This window comes from Diorhabda sublineata, chromosome X (genome assembly GCF_026230105.1).
Source record: "Diorhabda sublineata isolate icDioSubl1.1 chromosome X, icDioSubl1.1, whole genome shotgun sequence".
Lineage (NCBI taxonomy): Eukaryota > Metazoa > Arthropoda > Insecta > Coleoptera > Chrysomelidae > Diorhabda > Diorhabda sublineata.
This window is the reverse complement of record NC_079485.1, coordinates 35,902,047-35,926,367: the sequence shown is the minus strand read 5'-3', so window position 1 is coordinate 35,926,367 and position 24,321 is coordinate 35,902,047. Positions and strand designations below refer to the sequence as shown.

The following is a 24,321-nucleotide window of genomic DNA, read 5'->3' as shown; positions in this document are numbered from 1 at the left end:
CTTTTAAAACTGTTCCCAAGGAAGGAGCAAAACGTTAAGTCATTATTATCTAATATAAAAATGTATATATATATATATATATATATATATATATATATATATATATATATATATATATATATATATATATATATATATATATATATATATATATATATATATATATATATATATATATATATATATAATATATATATATATATATATATATATATATATATATATATATATATATATATATATATATAACCAAAGTTAAATGAATTTCTCGAAGAGTGGGAAGTCGATAACAAATTAATTTTTCAAAATATCGGAATTTTAGAAATATCTGAAGAATGTAAAGATGGTGAAAATATATGATTTCTTATAATGGTGTAGCGTGCAGTAATATAACCTTAGGCGAGGTCACATCTGTGAAACCGCGAAGATCTACCCAATAAATATATCTTACCAAGCGCTTTTATACGACATAGGTACTCATGATAGTGAAAAAATATAAACGCGTGGTGGAAGAATATTCAAGACTGAAAAAACAACAAAAAACACACACAAACATCGGGGAACCCCCATTTCATAGTCAAACTTTCTTATATATATATATATATATATATATATATATATATATATATATATATATATATATATATATATAAACTACTGACTCATTAGTCACGCGCACCGAGTTTGATAAAGCAAACGGCTTCTGTGTTTATAAAATATTAAACCAGAATTAACGTTTCAACTTATTTATTTCTGATTCAGAAATAACTGTATTTTAACATTTATTTTGCTATCACACCGTCTAAGTTAAAAATAATCGGGGTTTCTAGATCTTACGGCATCGCAATAAAAAAGCCGTAGACGAATGCCCACTTTTCCCATTATTAGCTACCCCAATGATTTCCTGTTCTGGAACATATTATTACACCTAAGCTGCAATTTTTGGAACCGTTGGGGTTATTCATATACATATTTATTGCCACTACATCCATATTCACCGTTTCACAATTACAGTGTGTGGTCTTTTGAGACTTCCATAGGTCGTGAATAGTGTGTTCAGTACAAGTAATGCATGTTAAATGTCGTCAGCAAGCTTGCTTTATTAATATTTCGTGGGTAATCAACATATCTGCATTTAAATATAACGTAAAAAGTACAAGGACTCTTCTTATTAAGACACTATATTGTTATGATGAGCTAATGAAGTTTAATAGTTTATTAGTTCATTTGTTGAAAGTGATCTTGAGTATATTTGATCTGGAAAATATTTGGATAATATATTGAAGACCTATTTGCAAAAGCAAACTACGTTTTTTACGCTCTCATAGATTTCTTCCTCCATCCTAGGTGTAGAGATAAATGTCTGAAAAACCAAATTTATGGTATTTGATTGGGTTAATAGAATTTTACATTAAATGTATATATGTACAAATAAGATTCACGGTAAAGAAATCTTGGTTCACAGTGGTTCTGGGACAGATGGTAGATTGCATTTTAGCTTTGTTCAACATTTTATGTGTTAATAATTCTTTTTAATTTGCAGGAATCCAAGCAGATCAACGAGTACTGAGAACATTAATATCTAGTTACTTACCCGATACTGATGAAGTATTGAAGAATCATGACATTGAACTATCTTTAATAACGTCACATTGGTTTTTAACCTTATTCGCCAGTGTGATCCACATGAAAATTTTACTCCGAATATGGGATTTATTTTTCTTTGAAGGATCTATAGTTCTGTTCCAGGTGACACTTAGTATGTTAAAAATGAAAGAACCATTTTTGAAAGGATTGGAAAATTCTGCACAAATTTTCAACGCTTTGTCTGACATTCCTGGAGACATCGATGATGTAGACATGTTGTTAGAGGTATAATTATCCTTACAAACAATAAAACAAACAACAAATTGTCAATGTAAACATATTTTGATAGTAAATAGGTGTGACTATGTTTTGTGGACCCTTTAAATAGAGTTTCTATAACCTAATCTGTGGAGGTCCAATTGAGAATAAACTCCTAATATATCATACACATAATTCTGTGTATCTTACTTTTCTCACTTCTAGGTTTCTAAAGAACTAACAGGATCATTGAATGACGTTATGCTAGAAACTTATAGAAGAAGGCATTTGGCTTATTTAATGGCAGATCATGGTACATTAGTAGGAAATCCTGATTCTGCTCCTAATCTTCCAAAACAACATTTAGCAAGGTAAGCTAGTGATACTCAAAATTTAACGTTTATCTTATTTTACTGTATAAAAAATGAAATATCTGACTTCTGTGCTTTGTTTAATTTTGTCTGTGTACATATTGCTTCTTCTGTTTTGTTAATAAGTTTTCAGAAAAATTTTATAAAAGCTGATCACACTGGGTGTCGATTATTTATTATGTCTTTTTAATTTCATTTGGAAATTTCCTTCCTTTTTTAGCCAATACAATTCAGTTTTCGAATATTCTTGTAAATTCTTCTAAATGGTTCTAGAAAATTTTATGACATTTAAGAACCCTCCAGAAATTTGCTAACTGTGCGAATAAAAGAAAAAAATACTGTTATTAAGTTGATAAAGGCCTGAATAATATTTAGACAGTAAATAATAAATTTTTGAAACAACTTGTTGATAAAAAAAACATCAAATGTATTTTGAAATTGCTATATTGAATATACTGTCCAAAACTGTACACCACTTGAAAGACATAAAAGTAACTAGGTTGCTTAATCCAGATTACCATAATTGCTTCATGCACTTGAATGGCATATACTGGAAACTATTTCATGTTGAAGAATGTTTACTGAATAGTTGTTTTGGGTAGACCTTGGTAACAAAATAAACTGGCATTGTCAGTGCGACTTCATCCACTATAAGCACTAAAATGTGGTGCTAGAATAGATATATTATCGTCAATTGCAGCTATAAGAGAGTAGTTGTTACTTAGTTAGTTGGTGATACTAATTATTAATAGAAAATTCTTACATTTTTGAGTCAACTTTGTACAAAAAGATTCTGAAGCTGCATACTTCTTAAATGCTATATCTTAATACAGTAGTGAGAGATTGCAAGTAGATTTAAGCCTAAATAAAGGTATTTTGAATAAGGAAATTAGCGTTGTTACAGAATTATTTGGCATAATGATATAACTATTTTTCAATATGAAGATGAAACAACCTATTGGTTGTGCAATTACGTAAATACCATCATCTATGTTTGGGTGGCTTACGAGTTTGCAATGTAAATAGAAAACGTTGATGATTCACGTCAGGTTATAGTTATAGCGTATGCGTATTCTTACAAAGACGTAAGATCTCGCTTGTATAAATAACGAAAACATATTTTTAGTGAATAATAAGCAAAAAATTGCCATAATAGAAATATACATTCGCTATTTTCTGAGGTATTGGATGCACATAAAAACTTTGTTTTTATGTTATGAGCATTGGAAAAGTTCATTTCAAATATTCGGAAAATTAAAATTTGCGTCTTTAAATACACAACTTTGCTACTATTTAATTTATCTCTTACAGTTTTCGATATTCCAATCATTTATCTCGTATGTGGGATTTCTGGTATTATTTTCTTGTTTGTTCTATCGTATTAAAACCTCAACGGATTTAAATCTAAGCACTCGACATATTCCAACTAGTAATGGGCACTAAGTGAGTCTATTAAACGTACATGGTATTATTCAAAAATATTCGAAAAATGTGTTTAAATGTTCTAATGATTTGTAAGTAACATGTGATATTATCCCTTAATTGGCTCGAGGCATTTTTTATTATTAAACACCGGAAAATTTATATACATTATAACAATCATCTTTATACCAACAGTTCTGATGTATTCGTCAGAACACATATCATATTGAAAGAATTCATCAAAAATGGTCTAATTTCATAGATTTCGTGAAATATTTATATATAAGTTTTTTAAAAACCAAGAGATATATTCTAAGATAAATAATAAAATATTTAGAATCCAACAATATATTTAAAAATATAAAAATTCAAAAGTATAATATAAATTTCATAGTTTCAATATTTGGATCTTATTCCGCGTTGAAGTTGGCTAACCTGAAATCTTCCAATCGATTCCCGGTCACTCGGTTGCACAGTTAAAACATCTCGTTGCCAATGTATCTTAAAAGTTTTCATTACCTAACCTCAAAACGAAAATAATCATTTAACGCCTAGAGTTTGACGGAATTGCTTCTGCATGAAACATGTTAAGTATATATTTTACTTTATTTTAATACAAATAATGGAAGATGCAAAACGTAAAAATAATAAAGGAAAACGAAAAAAACGAGAAGTGAAAAGTGTAGTGTCTTCGTACCTTCATCAACGAAACTACTGTAACTTACAAACATTCCTAATAACAAAGAAGCAACAAATAACACAAGCGTTGGTTGAAACTGCTGTAGGAAGACCTAATTCAATACTTTACCGCTGTGATCCTTTAGTAATCGAACAGAATTTTACAAAGTTTTTATTTTGGTTGAGAGAGCAAACAAATTTCAAAAACCATGAACATGATGTTGAACGTATGGTTGCGCCGTTATTTTGTCACATTTATATGGAAATTCTTCGTTATGAACATAGTGATAGAGCAGCATCATTTTTTAAATCTCATTTTCAACTATTAAATGAAAATAATTGTGATAGAACTATTAGAGAATTATTTTTTGCTAATGGTGAAGTTAGAAAGGACATATCTAAATACAAGGAAAAATTTAGAAGCAATAGAATGGTTGTCCAAGTGGATTCCGAGTTTTTAAAAAAATTGAAAAAGTTTGTGCTTGAAAATTGTCATATTATGTTTGTTCAAGTGCTGCAAACGTATTTTGATTTTGAAATGAATGATTTTATTAGGAAAGAGAATGATAAAGTTATTCATAGGCAGTCGTTTAACAATGACCAAAAATATGAAAATATTATAAATGTGAGAAGAGATTTGAAAAATGAACCGACCCCAGTTTTCACAGTTCATATTAATAACAACAAACATAATATACCATGTGGCTTATTAAGACGGCAGTGTGGATTAGTTATACTTGCAGAAAATAATGCTTTACGTCTGATGCCTTTGCACCCTATGGATTCGATACTAGGTTTAAATGTTAGTGGTCATTTAAAATTTATGCATCATTCTAAATACATTTACAGTGTAGACATATCATCCAACAATAAAGTGTTAGTATCAGGATCTGCAGATGGGACATTGTGTATATATGATTTAGTTAATTTAAGATTAGTGAAAAGATGCACAGGTCACTTAGGATCAATTTATTGTGTTAAAATTAGCAGCAATTGTCTCTATGTAGCAACGGGTAGTTCAGATGGGACAGGAAGACTTTGGCATGTTAAAAATGGAAGGTTGATAAGAACTTTTTGTGGTCACATTCAGGCTGTGACATCTTTAGAATTTCATCCAAACTGTTTATACATAGCTACAGGATCGGCAGATAGGAACATCAGATTATGGTGTGTAAACAAAGCTAATACTTTAAGATTATTACATGCTAGCAAAGGTACTATTTATAATTTAGCATTTAGTCCATGTGGCAAACTAATAGCTAGTGCAAGCGATGATAAAAGTGTTAGGATATGGGATATATTGAATTCTAAGGTAATTATTGAATTTAGGTGTAAAGATTCTTCTCTTTTCAAAGTAATTTGGAAATTTGATGGTAGTGAAATTTGTGTTGGAAGTTTAGATGGCACAATTAGAGTTTGGAGTGTAACTAGGACACATAATGGTGAAAACAAATATGCAGATCCTATTGTTACACGTTCACTTAATGCAAAATTATTGAGTATAGATTATGCATTTGGTACCTTTGGAATTTTAACAGTATGATGAATGTTTTTTATAAGTTGAACAATTTTTGGCCAAAAATTGAAATTTATCTATCAATTACTGTAATCTCAATATGGTTCCAGCCGGGCTTGTTTTCTATACAAAACTTAAATTACCACTTCAACATACATATTCACTCAAGTCGTTTCCTGAAGGCACATAATAAATGTTTTGGTGTAAGTGTATGTTGAAGGTAGTAAAATACGAGAAAGAAAAAAAAATTGGTATTTTGTCAAGTCATCTAATATGTAGTATCAAAAAGAAACTTATTAGTCAAATAATTTATTCTTATTTTTTTCTGGTCATATCATGAAGGCGTAGACTTGTAAGAAATCGATTTCAATTCTATTTTTATCTGAACTTTGTTTAATTTATACTGAAACATGCACAAAGTAAAAGATGAAACAATAACTATAGTTTAAACTAATCTCAATGGAGATTGTATCAACATTTGTATATAGTTAATTTATTTTGAATAAGTACCTTACTTGAATTGTTCTTACCCTCAAATTGTAGCATATTGAAATATTTTTAGCTGATCAAAACTAAATATTTAATTTTAAAGAAAGGTTTTCAGAATAGTTGTTTTTAAGTAATAATATACTTGTATTTACAAAACTATGCTAAGTAATACTTGAGTTTATTACTCATCTAATAATTGTGCCAAAAATAAATTCACATATATTTATAATTAAGTAAGCTTAGCCCATACTCTTATTATGTATTTAGAAAATTTAATCAAATGAATTTGAATGTAATTAGTGCAGAGGAACTTTTTCAGCTCCCAAAATTTTTTTCTGATCAAGAAGTTTCATATTTTATATCAGCATAGACAATGAAATCTAGGAAATAGATATTTTTATTGGTTTGAAAATTATTTCAAGAGATATTCAAGACAAGACAATTCTTTTCAGTTCTTGAATATTTCCAGTATTCTTATTATTCAAATTAAACCTATAACCCCAATTTGCAGATCCTAACCCAGAACCAGATTTTGATCACAGTTTCCAAACGTCGCGTTCAATTTTCGCGGGAAATTTCAAATTTATAAATTTATAACGGAAAAAATTTGATTCTTTAACTTTTTGATGTGTATTAAGTGTATAATAGATTCTAGATATTTAATAATTATTATTGAGCAGTTATCAACATATATATATATATATATATATATATATATATATATATATATATATATATATATATATATATATATTACTTATTTCTTAGACCCCTTTTGATATATTAATGCATCTAAATGTTCTTGATTTTCGGTCTCTTATGTTTTAAAATTAGTTTTTTTTTTGATAATTTTTAAAAGAAAGATATATTTTGATGAAAGACTTAAAGAAAAGTAGAAACGTAGAAATTTATCTTTTCTTTAAAAAAAAACAAATTTTAAAACAGAAGAGACCTAAAATCAAGAACATTAAAAAGCATTAATATATCAAAGGGTCTAGGAAATAAGAAATTAAATATATTTTGAATTTTACAGACAAACCAAAGTAGGAAGTCTTAATCAGGTAATGTACACTTCTGTTTATCAAAATAGCATACAAGGGACAGGTTTTAGCAATTATTTTCCGTGTAAATATGTTTACAAATAATAAGTTATCAGGTAAGTGTTTACAAAACAATTTCCATTATACTATAATTATTAACCATTTCAGTACAGTCATCCTCCACTTTCAGTTAACTGAGGAGGCAACTCCGATTTACGAAGGCAAAATGTATGTTTTTTTAGTGAACAGAAGTGTACATTGTAATTATTTTAGATGTTTTAATATGATACATCATTTTTTGTGAAGTTGTTGTGTTTCCTTTATGCAATATGTTATACTTTTAGAAATTTACGCATATAAATAATTTTAAAGCGAAAAAACGCTTGATCATAATTCAATATAAAATTATCAAATTGTTGTGTGCAGTAATGTACCTTATGATTTTTGTAATATCTTTTATTTTTTTGAGTTGAGATTGGTACTTGTGGTTTATACAGGCCAAATCATTCTGAAATGGTGTTTACTAACTGATTGTTATGAGGGACTTAACATAGGGCTCTGTGTGGAAAAACAAATATAATTAAAAAGTATTGGTTACCTCCCGTTGTTTTTACTAAGTGTGATGGCATTTGTGGTAGCGTAGACAGACACCCTAGTAGTCCAGTCTTGAAAGTAATATAGCGATGTAATGGAAAAGAGTTCTGGAGGTAGCTAAACCAAGAAATCCATAGAATGATACTAGAAAAATGACAATAGTATTGGAATTCTGTATTAAAAGCAAGCTGCTAATAGTAGGTAGAAGGCTCTCCTGAGCATATATTATTCTTATGTGCCAATATCCAAGCCGTACAACCAACTCAATATATTGTCAGCATGCTTCGCCACATTCATTTCAGAGTCGTTAACAAAAATCTACATATAAAAGGTGAATTGGGGCAAACTAGAAAGTGCTAAATATACTGTTTACACCAAAACTAACACAATTGCATTGTCTGACGCGCGTGTCGATAACCAAGTTATCGTCTTCAGACACTGAAGGTAAACTAAAATCTAATAACTTGACAAAAATATATATGGAACACAACTATTTCCAGTACAACAACGAATTCTACAAGCAAGACGAAGGAACAGCAATGGGAAACTTCATGGCTGAACTGTTCATGAGTCATTTTGAAAAGCAAATCAGTCAAGAGTTTCAGTATTTTCCCAGATACGAAGAAGGCAAACGTAGACGAATTCATTTTGGAATTCAACTCAAAATATCCATCTGTAAAGTTCACCTATGAAATGGAAAATAATGGACAGTTACCATTTTTAGACACTTTAGTAATTAGGAATAGTAATAGGTTAGAATTTGATGTATTTAGGAAAAACACCGCTACGTGCAGGTACATCCCGGCTGATTCTTTTCATTGTATCCAACATAAAATGGCCAGTATCCATTTCCTGGTACATCGATTAATCCACTTTCCACTAACCATCGAGAGATACAATAAGGAAAGGTCCTTCATTGAGGATGTAGCTGTACTCAACGGTTATGAAAAAAGAATTGTAAATAGGTTAATCAATCGTTATAGGTTTAAGCAATCTCTATGTGAAACCACTTTTCTCCAAACACAAAGTAAAAAACAAGAAAAATTTGTTCTGATACCTTTCAGTCCTCTTTACACGAGAGGATTGGAACGAATATTTAGCAGAGTGGGTTTAAAATTGTTTTATAAATCCAACAACACATTAAAACGATTGTTGGTTAATCCTAAGGATAAAATACCAAATTTGGAAAAGAGTGGTATATATGAAATAAGTTGTGGTGATTGTGACTGAAAGTATATTGGGCAGACTAAGAGACCCGTCATTGACCGGTGGTTTAAAGAACACATAGTTCATTTGAAATATGGACGGACCGGAAAATCACGCTGCCAGTCACAATCATTGCATAAATATTAATAATGTAAAATTGTTAAAAAATGTATCTAATAGTAAATTATTGGATACATTTGAGAGTATTGAAATTGCTAGATATAAGAGTAGCTTAAATAGGGACAAAGGGCCAATTCCTTACAGTCCACTCTTTAGTTTAGTAGTCAAAGAATAAACATGAATATTCCCAAGGAGTTTTTTTCGCGGGAGTTGGCTTATTGGTGGGAAAATTTAGTATAAAACAGGTAAGACAAGTTATTAGATTTTAGTTTAACTTCAGTCTCTGAAGACGATAAATTGGTTATCGAAACGCGCGTCAGACAGTGTACTTGTTAGTGGTTGTGTAAACAGTATATTCAGTATGAATATCGCCAACGGTTCTAGAAATTCCGACTTATTAGAAAGTGCTATATAGATTGTTTATCTTCACAATAATATTTGTAAATTGTTACATGCAAATTGTCCCATTTCTGTTCATAACCGATTCAGAGACGTCCATATTGGAAATTCTGTCGTTAGTTAGACGTCCTCTTGAGTACGACTATAGGTTTTAGTACATTATGTTGTTAAAAATCAAGTCTTCTAGTTTTAATTCTTGTTTGGATACCTATGATTTTTGTATAATATATTTAAATTTTTTTCACATACATTAAACGATTTTATTGAATTTATATATAAGGCTCAAAAATATAATTCCAAAAAAAACAAAACCTGAAATTTAGCATGCGTCATGTTTATTATGATTAGTTTTTTTAAAGGCAGGTTTACCTTTAATTTATATTTAAGGAAATAAGTTGGCTGGCCAGCTATATTTTAAAAAAATTGATATCTTTGTATATATTGTATAGTAGCATATTAAAATATATAGTTCTGTAGAAGCGGGAACGTTATTGTTTTGTTTCTACAAAAAAAGGTATTTTGTATTAAATGTTTAAAAACCTTTCTTTAAAATTAATAGAAATACCTATACTCTTTATGTGTTGATTTCTGGAATTTTGAATAGTTTATTGAAACTAAAACACGTCGATTTTCCATCAAATACAGAGTTATGGGAACATTTTTATAATTAAAGTTTATTATCAATATACAAAACCGCATTCAAACTCTAAAGACCGTATTTATTAAAGCTTCTTTAATCTCCGAATTTGATAAAGAAATAATAGAATAGGTGGTAATTTTCACTAAAATGTGTTGTTTGAAAAAAGAAAATTAGGGACCTTTAGTACCTTGTTAATGAAGAATTCAAAAGTGGTATATTGTGTATTAATATAGATATTTCGATTTAAAAGCGAATACACCGAGAAAAATATATTGAAAATTGGTATTTTAGAAAGGACGGAACATGTGAAAGAAGTGAAATTATTATTTCCTATTGCAGTACATCACCATCAAATCAAAATGAACTTTTCTTGATTTAATGAAATTGTTCAACTATTCCATTTTTTCTATGATCTTATCAGTTTGGCTCGAATTTGATACTAAGAGTCTGTTCTGTGTTATTGCAAGTACAACTGTTATTGAGATACTAAATTTCTAGGCTCTATTTCGAATACTGTTTTCAATATTTTAAATACGATTTTCCAAGTTTCTGTTTAGATATGCAAAACCGTACAGAATATATTTAACTCCAACCATTTTTTTCTTAACATTATATAATTGCAGCTTTAATATTTTAAGGTTAAATATTGAACAAAAGTGATAAGTGTACATAGTCATAAAAAATTTATATTTATTATTTCTAAAATTGTGAAACATCAAATATTTACCAATATTAACCTTAATGTGAAGATTTTTTTCTTCACAGGTTAATTATTTTATTGTTTTCTATTTTTACACAGTAAATCTATTTTATAAAAAATGATTTTTGCTTTTCCTCTGATACATTGACCCTTATTCATATACTCATATATTGTAGTATCAAGATTTTTTAAAATATATGGGGAATCCGTTAGTCATATACTAAATATATAATATTAATTAAAATTTATTGTATGAACTAAGTAGACACCCTTTCCTGTAATCTGAACTTTCATTTTAAATAATAATCCAGGTACCAGATATAATGTGATAAAACCGAGATTTTGTTCTGAGTTCTGTATAATAACTACCAATCACTTTTCTCCTATTTGAAAGACAGTAGTTCGTTATTTCGTCGAATCTTATATAAACCTGTCCTAACATTGTAACTTATCAGAAGTTTAGCTACTCGGATATTTTTCATACAAGAGTCAATTTCCTTTTCATAATATGCTGCGCGGTTATTTACTTTTTTCGATAAAAACAAAGTATTTGGTATGAAATTATTTTTGGTTCCTATACTTTTATAATGTTGTTTCCTTTGATAACTGGTATTATAAATTGTGATTCTCCGATTTATTTTAAAGAAACTATACTAGGATAGATTTTCTAGTATACTGAAATAAATGGATGACTTAATCAACTAACTTCGATGTACTTATGATAATCTAATTCTGTTATTTATTATAATCTTGCTATTTTAGAAAAATTCAATTATTATGAATATTATTTTCCTTGATATTCTCAAGCAACGTTTACAAGAAGTATAGAAAACCAAAAAAGAAGAAAATAAATAAGTAAAATATAATTCTAACTTTTGAGTTCGAAATCTCTTTACCCTCTAGTAGATCCGGTTTACTAGAGGACTAAATTCAATAATATATCATTGTTCCATTCAATAATATGCCATTTTAATAAAAACGTTGGAACTATTTATTTTACAATTGTCGATTTAAAATTTTCAGTCTCGGATTTGCCGTAATCGATTATCGTGTTGTCGGTTGCATAGACATTAATATTTCGTCCTTCGAGGTTTTCATAACCTAACCTAGAAAAATTAGTTATTTAACGCCTTTCGCGGACAACGGCATCGTTTCTGCATGAAACATGTTACGTGTGTATTTTATTTTATTTTGACACAAATAATGGATGATGCCAAACGTAAAAATAATAAAGGAAAACGGAAAAAACGAGAAGTGAAAAATGTAGTGTCTTCTTACCTTCAAAAGAGAAATTACTGTAATTTACAAACATTTTCAATTACAAAGAAACAACAACTGTCTCAATCTTTAGTAGAAACTGCTGTTGGACGATCTAATTCCATTCTTTATCGCTGTGATCCTTTAGTAATAGAACAAAATTTTACAAAATTTTTAATTTGGTTAAAGGACCAAACAAAACACCATAATAATAATGATATTGAACGTATTGTTGCTCCACTGTTTTGCCATGTTTATATGGAGATTCTACGTTATGAGCATAGTGATAGAGCTACAACATTTTTTAAATCTAATATTCCATTAATAAATGAAAGTAAGTGTGATAATATAATAAAACAACTATTTTTTCCGAATGGTGATGTAAGGAAAGATATATCTACATTTAAAGAGAAATTTAGAAGCAATAGAATCGTATTACGATTGAATCTTGAATTTTTAAAGAAATTAAGGAAGTTTGTGCTTGAAAACTGTCATATCGTATTTCTACAAGTACTACAAACATACTTTGATTTTCAAATAAATGATTTTGTTAGAAAAGAAAATGATATTATCACACCTTCTTATGAGTTTCCCACAGAAGCCAAATATCAAAAGTTTTCAAATGCTAGAAAGGAATTGCAAAATGAACGAGCATTAATTTATACTGTGAAAATAAACAATGATAAATATGATGTACCTTGTGGATTATTGAAAAGACAGTGTGGACTAGTCATTCTTGCAGAACATAACGCTTTACGTTTGATGCCCTTACATGCTTTAGACACAATCCTAAGTGTGAAAATTAATAGTCAGTTAAAGTTTATGCATCATTCTGATTATATTTATAGTGTAGACATATCTTCAGATAACAAAGTATTAGTAACAGGATCTGCTGATAGGACTTTATGTATTTACAATTTAGAGTCTATGGCATTAGTAAAAAAGTGTACAGGACACCTGGGCTCAATTTATTGTGTAAAAATTGGTTGCAATGGAAAATATGTTGCAACAGGTTGTGCAGATGGAACTGCTAGGCTATGGCATCTAAAAACCGGAAAAGTGTTAAGAATATTCTGTGGCCATAATCAGGCTGTAACATGTGTAGTGTTTCATCCAAATTGCCTATATATGGCTACAGGATCAGCAGATAAGAACATAAGGTTGTGGTGTATAAATAAAGCTATGAGTTTGAGACTCCTCCATGCAAGTAAAGGAACTATATATGATATAGCATTTAGTCCATGTGGGAAATTAATTGCCAGTGCATGTGATGATGGTATTTTGATATGGGACATATTGAATTCTAAAGTGATTATAGAATTCAGATGTAAAGACTCTACACTCTTAAAAATTATTTGGAAAACTGATGGTAGTGAAATTTGTGCCGGGAGTGTAGATGGCATAATCAGAATATGGAATATAAATAGAACTCAAGATAATTGTGAAAATAACAAATATATAGATCCTATAGTTACTCTTTCCCTTAATGCAAAAATATTGAGTATTGAGTATGCTTTTGGGACTTATGGGCTTTTGACAGTATGATATATATTTCTAATTTTCATAATTGTCTTACGGTTGATATTATATTTATATTATTAATATTTAAAAATACTCATTGAGGGAAGACAATAATTTAGGTAATATTTCTCTAATTGATCATTTAAATGTAAATAGTTAATTTATTTCAAATAAGTACCTTCTACAAAATGGTGTTACTCAAAAAATTTTGAATTTAGTAGTAAAATTCGGTGAAATCCATCATTTGTGAATTTTAAAGAAAGGAGTACCTATATCAAGTGAAAATTTCACAATGTGTGTAATTTGTATAAAGTGTATATATGTAATATCTATTTAAATTATTTATTTTGACAAAACTAGTGATATCTAACATTAAATTGATTTTTTTTACAATAATATCAGAATATATTTTTTTAAAATAGATATTTTATGAAATTGAGTAGAATCTAGTATTTTAAGTGATTATCAAATATTTTTATAGTATCAATGCTTGTGTGATGAAAACCTTTGAGAATTGCTTCATATTTTTTAAATAAAAAGCACAAAATAGGGTTAAATTATATTCAAGTCACTTCTTGTACGTGAAGTTATATTTTTTATCTCATTTGTATTTGATATTTATTATTTAGCCTATGATTCTTTACAAATAATATTTTTCAAATAATATTAAAACTGAATCAAAACAATTATAACAATGTGTTTGATTGAATGAATTCCAGTTAAACTATTTACATTTCAAGCAAGACATTTATTTCATTGATTGTTTCTTTGAGATTGCATGAAATTAAACAATCTTCTTTATATTGATTATTACAAGAGGTATTGCAGTTCAATTTGTGTATTAATATTTTCCGATTTTGTCTCTTTTAATTTAATGCTCGTTTTTTTGTTTATTAGCTTATCTGTTTGTGACATTCTGAGAGATGAAAGAAACATTGTCAAAAGAGCTATGCATATTCCTTTTCATCTTTCTGGGCAGTGTAACATCATTTTAAAAAAAGTAGAGGCAGCATTGATCCCAGAACGTTGCCTTGTGTATCCCTACTGATATGTGTTAGGTATGAGAAGCTATCTTCATGTAATCAATCATCTAGTAGTTTTCTATGTTTCTATGTTCTAACTTCCAGGCTAAGCTTTATCAAATACTTGTTAAATATCCAAAAAGTGCTTTCCACACCTTATTTTTTTATTTTTCTATTAAGCCAATTATTCAATGTGATTATTTTCTCTAAATCCAAACTAATGGTTGATAGGCAACTAAATTGACTTTTATATTTTGAAATTTTGGAGACTTAGTATTACTTCTACTATTTTGAGTTGGGTTTAATTTGGACATTTTCAACATTGGTGAGTTAATTTCTTGTCCATTTGTACATTTTCCGTATGTAGTTTCTTTGATAAGGCTGTGATGAGTAACAATAATGCACATTTTAGTCAGGAGCTTAAACTGATAATGGACGGTTAGAATTATTGGGATCAGCCACAGCATGACCAAACAATTCTGATCAATCTCGGAAGTAAAGTAGTGTATGACACCAAGTTGTGGGATGCTGATGCTCTTATGTGCTATTTTGCAATGATTGCCAATTTCACATGCTGAAAGCGAGTGCGTCGGATGACCAGCATTCTATCAGTACATGCCATCCTGATTCTTATTCATATATGCTGTAACTGTACCTCTTTGAACCACAAATTCTCTTTACCAATTCAAGCTAGATCCCTCGATCCAAATTATTAAGCGCCCTTCTACTGGTTGTAGAACTCTATTTTCTGTTGTTTAGCAGTGACAGTTGCTCAAGAAACTGGAAGAATGAGTTCCAAGCCAAGAGAGTGCTGGCCAGACCCATCGCCTGCTTGTCAGTTATTTGTTTCCCAGCAAGCCTAAATGGCCTGGTAATCAAATTATCTTAAGAATATTGCTTCTTTTCAAATTCTGGAAGTGATTGCTGTAAAAATAAACGATAATTTCGATCCTGCCACTCCGCACACTATACCGCTATTAATGGCTTGGACTTTTGCCTTAAAAACTGTAACATATTCGGCACAGTACTCCTCAGAACCGACAATTTATATTTCCGAGTACCATCAGTATGTATGTATGGATTTAGATTCTCGTAAACATTGCGAACCTTAGGATCCTATTGGCAGCATTTCTTGTTGCGATACTGTAGAACCCTGTGTTTACAGCTGATCCATTAATCCCACTCCTTTTAAAAAGTCTAGAATGTGGGATGGCTTTAATTGCCACACTTCGAGAGAATGTGGATAGAGGTTTCGTCATCTGAGCAACAAAACCTGCACGCCTTATTATCTGCTATCCTGTTAGTATTCGTAGATTGTTCTTACTTAGGTTGATACATTAGCAGATGTATTCTGGTTATAGTTTCCCAGAAGTCTTTGCCTGTCTCAGCCCCAAAGTTTCTTAAGGTTATTGCTTCTTTTCAAATGCTGGAAGTGACTGCTGTAGAAGTAAGCAATCATTTCGATTTTGCCACTCCGCACACTATACCGCTATTATGCTTAGTGGCTTGGACTTTTGTCCCAAAAACCGTCACATATTCGGCACAGTGCACCTCAGGACCGACAATTTATATTTCCGTAAATCATCAGTATAGTAAACAATGTTATAGAATATAAGCATCAGACCATCACCTATTTGCATAAGTTAAGTTGCATGTCCTCTTGAATAATCTTCACATACGAGGATATATTGAAAAATTCTCAGCCAGCCTACTATAGAACCAAACAAAATTTCAATGTCAAAATATTTTATTACTCAACATATTCTCCTCTCAATTGGATACATTTATTACAGCGAACCTGCAACGTCTGAAGACCTTTCAAAAAAAATGTTTCTTCTTGCTCTGCAAATCAGACCTCCACAGCTTTTATTATCTCCTCGTTGGAAGAAAATTTACAACTTCTTAAGCTTTTTTTCAGTTGAAGAAAGAGATGATAGTCGGACGGAGGCAAATCTGATGAATACTGGTGTCCCAGTAATTGAAACCCTAAATAACGAATTTTTTGCGTGGCAGCATGAGATTTGTGTGCAGGGGCGTTGTTCTGCAAAAACAAAACATCTTTGGATAGCTTTCTGCGTCTTTTCTCCTTAATTTTTTCCCGTAGAGTGGTCAGTAATGTCGGATAGTAATCTCCTTGTTATTGTTCTACCCTTATCCAAAAAATCAATCATTATTACTCCATGACAATCCCAAAAAACTGAAGTAAGAACACGACGACACGAAGGACATGAAACTTTTTAGGTCTTGGAGAACCAGAGTGTCGCCATTCCAAAGATTGTTGCTTTGTTTTGAGATCGTTGAAATGCACCCAAGTTTCATCTATAGTAACAATTCGGTTTAAGAAGTCTACATCGTTTTCAAATCGAGCACAGATCGAACACGATGCTTCTACCCTTGCGCGCTTTTGGTCAACATTCAAACATTTGGGGATCCATTTCGCAGCAATTTTTCTCATGTCCAAATTGACGTGAACTATATGATGAACGCGTTCGTATGAAATATTCAGTGCTTCAGATATCAGTTTTAGCCCAATTCGACGGTTTGATAAAATCATGTCATGAACTGCATCGATATTTTCGGGGACTGATACAGAAACTGGCCTTCCCGATCGATAATCATCTTCAATGGAAAATTTACCTGGTTTGAAGCTTGTAGTCCGATTTTTCACGGTCGAATACGAAGGACATTGATCTCCAAGGGTATTAAGCATATCTCCGTAAATCTGCTTACCTCGTAACCCTTTTAAATACAGGTATTTAATGATGGCTCGATACTCCCAATTTTTCGATTTTCACAATTTCGGTGGACATCTTTTTTCTTTTAATTTATTGCGTAACTCTGATTTACTTTTTTGACGTCAAACTTTAGACTGACACTTCTAATTAGTTATTTTTCGTTGCTATGGTAACGCAATTTTTTTTTTTTGGTTATGCATGGAACTGGTCTAGGCTAAATAGATATCAATACATCCTCGTATTATTTTAATGAATTGAATCTAGCTTGAGAGTTCTACTCGTGCTCAGTCGAATAGCTCATTGTTTCTCAAACTAAAGAGTTACGAGGTTGCATGTAAAAAAGAAATCTTTTTAAAAGGCAGTTCAAAGAAGAAAATTGGGAGCCTTTAGGCTCTACCGAAAAATGTGTATGTGTAATGTTTCTTGTTATATGATAAGCCTTTTATTCGAACAAAAGTACATTTAAATACAAATAGAGCTATGTATGGAAGTGCTTGCAGCAAGTGTTAGATCTGTTGCGTGGTATTTATGTCACTCAAAATGGAGTTTTGTTGTAAAGAACATGACTAATGAACTGAAATAAACATTACAATAAGACTGTTAAGATGTGAGAAGGTATTTCAAACAGATTTTCCTTCATACTGATTGAAAGGTGACATTCTGACATTTTTTTCTTGACAAAAAGCGCAGCCTCACAGACAATTAATGGTTCATGCTGATTATCAATGGAAATAAAGTTGTATTTGTGTTTGAATAAGAACGACGTAGATTCTTTTTCCAATCCAAATAAATTTTCGTAGAACAAAAAAAAATTTGAGGCGCTGACTGGAAAACGATCATGGAACATCCACTTCATCTAAAGAAAACATTTACAGAATGTTCCTTCCAAAAGACATGAAATTTTTCCCAAAAAAAGAACCTTTGGTTATCTAAAAAAAGCAACCAAATAATTTTATCAACTTTGATTGCGTTGAATCCTAATAACCAATTTTGGCAAATTATGCTGTGCGAATTTTATTTCCTTTCACGACTACCTACTTGCGAGTTTCTCTGTTCTTATGACGGAAATGAGTACGGAAACACATGAGGAGTAAAAGCAGATCTCATATTAAGAATTATGAGGAATAGATTGCAAAACAAGATAAATACATATAACAACACTCACGCTAAATATTCTCCATCCAAAGTGAACCTTACACTGCCGCCACTGACGCGAACCCGCACCAGCAGACCAATGACCAGGGCGGTATAGGGTATTCAAAGCAAAACGCGCGGAATTCACAACGGTCACAATACTACGAAAATTTGAGGAAAAATGAGTTTTTAAAGCAGATATGGAAATACAGAATTAAAAATATCTTCATTTGGATATTTGACTATTTTCTATCATTTACCCAAATTATTACTCTTAACAGTAGTTACAGGAAGCGCCTAAAATAGTTAATTATGACATTCGCTAATGAATGTCGACATTTACGGCATACGGTCTTTCACATTATTAAATACATTCTAATACTGCAGCATTAGACTCTCAAATATCTATAAATAAGTGCCAAATTAGAATAGTATTGATTTTTAAAACTACAGAGAATACTTGTTTTCTCGATCTCAAACTAACATCACCTACCTCTTAGACTCGATGTCTTAGGAAAAACTAAAATCTTTTCAACTTGTTTATCACATTGATAAACTTATAATTCAAGTAAAACGGAAATAACTTTGTAAACGGAAGTTGTCAATTTTAAAATAGCTTCGTTCACGGACCTAATTCCTAACCAGTTCTAGGATCAAATAGTGTTAGTGTAAACACATTATTCGAGTGTTCTGCATAAAAACCGATACAGAGCATAGGTATATAGGTGGGCCCAAAGTATGACGATTGAAGGCAATTAACCTTTACACCAAGTTGTATCCTAGAGGAGTTATAGGGCCCAAAATTTCGAAAAATAGTATTCCTTTCCAACCATTTAACTTAAAAATACCAAATTTTGGTACACAGTATGGGACTGTTAAGGGCATTAAGTACTTTGGGACCTTATAACTTCTCATGGATGCAACTTGGTATAAAGGTAAATTGCGCCCAATCGTCGTATTTTGTGTACCCTATATGTCTCTGTTCTGTGTCGGTTTTTATAAATGAATTAAAGTTTATTGTTTATTCACTTCATCTCACTTGTCAACTTGAGAAAAGTCAAGACACAAATAACAAAAATATGTAGCAGTTGTAAGTAATGAAGTAGTGAGAGATACTCAACCGTTTCGTAATCAAGCATGCTTATTATAGGGATCCTGAATTGGTTCTAATTGTCAAAACAAAGCTATTACTGAATATTACTGAATATATATATATATATATATATATATATATATATATATATATATATATATATATATACTTGTTTGTGTGACTGGATAACTGTATAGTTGATATACGAGGAGTAATACAAAAAATAAAATGAACTATTTTATTTATAACAAAATGAAAGGTGATATAAAATTTGATTTAATCTTCACTTTGTAACATTTACGCAAGATACCTTTCAAAATAATTCGCACAATGCTAAATCTAGTGAGTGAGGTAGGAGAGGACAGACGACAGGAAGGCTTTGAACGGCCAAAAATTCGAGAGTTGAAAGCAATTTATGACACTCCGCTTTCTCATGGTGATAAAGAAAATCGTTGGACCATGCTTCAGGTTTCTTTGATCGCACGAAATCGTAAACGTACTGTACCCTTTTGTGAAATTCATAGTTTATAGTTGCTTCCCTTGGTCCAAACTCTGATCGCATTATACCATCATAACTAAGAATTTTTTATTTCTTTTCTCTCTAGTAACGTTTTGGAAGCGAAACATGGATTTGTATAAACTTATTGTTAATACACTGTTTAAAATTCACTATAAACACTGCAAACACAAACAGATGAGGCATAAGTAATTGCCGCTATAAAAATTAATTCACCGTATTTTTTGTTCACACCTCGTATATATTGTTTGAAGATAAAAGTAAAAGAATACAATATATAAAAATTCAAGAATAAAAGCACATTAAATATCCGAGTATCGTTAGAGCTATTCTATTTTTGTTGGAAATCATGAACTGTTTTTGAAATCCTTTCTTTAAAATTAAAAATACAATATTTTCAAGTTTATTTATTCATAATTATAAAGTGAAAAGTTCTGATTTAATAAAATAATCAGGCAAGTCAAGATGGATTATATAGTTAACACAATATTTAATAATTTTGAAAATATTCAATCTTGACAATTTGCACTGTATGAATTTGAAGAGTGTCTGCAAAAAAGCCGATTGAAAAAGAGCTTATTTTTGTCGTTATAATAATTTAAAACTATACTGTTCGTTTCACTTACACTATCTACTTTTTGAAGAATATCTCCATAACATGTTTTGTCTTCAAAAGGTAGAGTTAGGTATACATAGTTTTATGTAAAATAAGATTTCATCCTCTCTGAAATTTCTGCGGAACCGTTGTATTTTTCATGGCAACTTGAAATTAATTTGAACTAGAAATCATGGGTTAGGATCCTATGCGATTTGATAACTTTAAAACGTCTTTATAGGTATATCTAATTTTTCACTTATTCTCCTCTTCCATATCGGCACGGGCCATGGCTGGTCAAATGAGGGTTTGCTGGATTTATATTTTTTCAGAACGCTTTTGTAGATGTTGAATACTGGGCTTCTTTCTATCTTTGTTTTCTGAGATATTTGAAAGATTCATCCCTTTAAATACTCGCTAGTCTACTTATACGATGACCGATTCGTTTGCTCACCTATTTGAAGTAAATACATTTTTCCATCGATATCGTAGCTTTTGTAATGTATCTATCTTCTAAAGAAATATTGTTGGCATTCTCTAAACCACTGATTTACTGTACATATAATTTCCTCATCCGAAAAAAATCATTTAGCAAGTATGTTTTGAATTTTGGAGACACCTATGAAGGGGAGTGTTATCCTCTTGCAAGAAAACACCTTTGCGTAATTTTCCTCAGCGTTTTTCTTTTATCGTCTCATGTAATTCTGGCATTATAATCACCTGTAATTATTGTGGCTCCTTTTTGCAAGTTATCAACTGAAACTACACCTTCCGCATCCGAAAATAGGGTAATGAGAGTTGAATCTTCAATTTTTCAGCGGAGGTGATGTGGATGTTTCCACTTCGAAGATTGCAGAAAAATTTTCTGTCTTATCTAATTTGCGTCAAAAGACTGCTACATATGTATTTTTAAGTTGCTTGTGTGCATTTATTAACATTTCAAGGGACCTATTGTGCAGAAATTTTTTTCATTATCAGTTAGGTAGTAAGTATATTATATATCACTATCCTCAACTATTAGTCTAGTAGTAAATCTTGCAACACGGCAATATGAACTTTTTTAACATTTTCGTATGTAGTATCGATTGTGAGTGCTCCACCTGCATATTCGTTTATACACGACCACCTTTTCACTATGTTATAAGAGGCTGCAGATAATATTTCCTTTCGTTGAGGTCAACTCTTTCAATCACATATATTGAATCACCGTGTGCTACTCGACACGATCCATTGTGATACTGAGATGTGATTCTTTTGAATTCGGGTTCTTCTTCTACGCATTCTTCAACAGATTCAAAGTATACATAATAGGTTATAATGTGACCTGATGATAAATATTTTTTAATTTATAAAGACAAGCAATGGGACAATCTCTCGTAAATATACTGTTCTCCATCATGTTTTGTCCTATATGTACATGTACTTTGTTTAACTCATATTTGAAAATCTTCAGAAAAATTGCCTTGTTTCTTGCTATTAGTTTAATATCAGCATAAGCTAAACTTGATTATGTAGCTGAAAGTCGATTTCGCTAGCACTTTGCTTATTCAATGATTTAGTTGTAGTTTTCATACCATATTAAGAGAAGATAATACGTAAGTATAGTTTTTCATTGGAATAAGGCTTTTAGTGCAGATAAGAGTGCCTTGCTATGATTATTTTAGTTTATCAAAACTACCCTCTCAAAACATTATATATATATATATATATATATATATATATATATATATATATATATATATATATATATATATATATATATATGTATATATATATATATATATATATATATATATATATATATATAGTATAAATGAGTGTCAGTGCAAATTTTGTTTTACCTTAGATGTGGTTCCTAATATATATCTTTTATAGAATTATTATTATGTAATTATTTGAAGATGGTTGTTAAGCAATTAGTGATAGTTGTAAATAAGTCTATAGAAATTTTCGTCATTGTTTTAATATTTATTATTGGCGAAACATTTGTATTGAATTGAATTGACAAACAAGGACCTCACTTGTGAAAATTGTTCTTAACGGGTATATATATATTATTGTTATTTTTTTAATTATAAATAGTAAATTGCATGTAAAAAATATTTTTTGTTTTCCAATATTTTGTTACAGAAATTGATGTGATATATTTTTCTAAATAAAATTCAAGCTACTATATTAAGAAAATACTTAACGTTTTTCTCTATACTAACTGTCCAACAGATCGGAGAAAAATTTAGAAAGTATGTCTCAAACATAGTTGCATAGTCTGTGGGATTATCGCAATTAAACACCAATATATATATATATATATATATATATATACGAAACCAACTTGGTCCTCAAGATATTTAAAATTTAATTCGTGTCATTTTATATCACAAAAAAGATCAGTGATAATAAGTTTGGCCGATAGATCTATCCAACTATTAGATCCTGAATTTAGATACTCAGCTATTCAAAAAACAAAAACTGCATTGAAAGAAAATAATTATCCGGAAAAAATGATAAATAACGTATTCAAGAAAAGGATAAACAGATACCACAATAAATTAAAAAACAAAATAGAAAGGAAACATCAAAACATTTTTCCTCACTATATGTACAAGGACTTTCCCATCAATTATCCAATTATTTCAATAAATATGATATTAGTATAAGTCATAAAGGACATCAGACATAAAGTCCCAGACGATGAATACATTGATATTCGAAAACTCGGAAAACATATTAAAGTGAGTCCACTTTGATGTTTCATTGCCACGTTCCTATATATAAATGTTATGAAAATATAATATTGACACTGACAATTTGAACAATAGATCACCTTCATCATGAATATCAAAATAAAAATAAAATCAAACTTGAACTGTGTTATAATAGTTAGTCCTTACATCTCAAATATTCATATTGATGTGAATTTCTATTGGTTGAATTTTTATAGATTAGAATAGGTTAGGCCGTTATGAGTAAAGTAGAATGACAACGTTTGATGCCAGTGAGTATCTATCTAGGGATAAAATTTGCTGTCATTTTTGTGAGAGGTTATCAGATTGCTAAGTGACCTCTTAGACTGACCAAAGTATTTTTTATCACAATTTTAATAAGAAATTTCATAAACTATGTTAGTCAATTTATTAGCTGGTTTTTTATTTTAGTAAAAATGATTGATTATTAAGGATTTGACTTTACACTATCTTGATGTTATGTTGTTTGAAGATTCCGATTTAGGAGTAACTGATTTTATAAATTGTACTAATTGGTTAATCAATATTTTGAGAGAATCTTACAATTATAACAAGGACTCCTTTAAAATTATTATCTCTTAGGTTTAGATGTAATCTAACTTTTTAGTATTGTTCACTCAAATATATGTCTTAACAGCTCTACAACATAAATGAATTGTTATAAGTAAAAATTAAAAAATTAA

General features: G+C 30.0%; 3 protein-coding genes across 5 annotated transcripts in view; all 3 read left to right on the top strand.

Moving 5' to 3' along the window:
• LOC130451744 (small G protein signaling modulator 3 homolog) overlaps positions 1-24,321 on the top strand; it is a 44,519-nt gene that overhangs the window by 5,672 nt on the left and 14,526 nt on the right. For all 3 annotated transcript variants that reach the window (XR_008910789.1, XM_056790960.1, XM_056790961.1), the window contains 2 exons: positions 1,544-1,872; positions 2,071-2,216. Coding sequence is in view for 2 of the 3 variants with exons in the window: in XM_056790960.1 (XP_056646938.1) it covers positions 1,544-1,872; positions 2,071-2,216 (475 nt within the window). In the remaining variant the exon portion in view is untranslated. The remainder of the gene's footprint in view (positions 1-1,543; positions 1,873-2,070; positions 2,217-24,321) is intronic.
• LOC130451745 (TAF5-like RNA polymerase II p300/CBP-associated factor-associated factor 65 kDa subunit 5L) lies at positions 3,849-6,992 on the top strand. The gene has a single exon (XM_056790962.1). The coding sequence runs from the start codon at positions 4,216-4,218 to the stop codon at positions 5,857-5,859; it is 1,644 nt and encodes a 547-aa protein (XP_056646940.1). The 5' UTR covers positions 3,849-4,215; the 3' UTR covers positions 5,860-6,992.
• LOC130451746 (TAF5-like RNA polymerase II p300/CBP-associated factor-associated factor 65 kDa subunit 5L) lies at positions 12,114-22,566 on the top strand. The gene has a single exon (XM_056790964.1). The coding sequence runs from the start codon at positions 12,179-12,181 to the stop codon at positions 13,820-13,822; it is 1,644 nt and encodes a 547-aa protein (XP_056646942.1). The 5' UTR covers positions 12,114-12,178; the 3' UTR covers positions 13,823-22,566.

What these genes read in the sequence shown, in the direction of transcription:
- LOC130451745 (XM_056790962.1), top strand. Translation starts at nt 4,216, where the DNA reads ATGAAACATGTTAAGTATATATTTTACTTTATTTTAATACAAATAATG.
- LOC130451746 (XM_056790964.1), top strand. Translation starts at nt 12,179, where the DNA reads ATGAAACATGTTACGTGTGTATTTTATTTTATTTTGACACAAATAATG.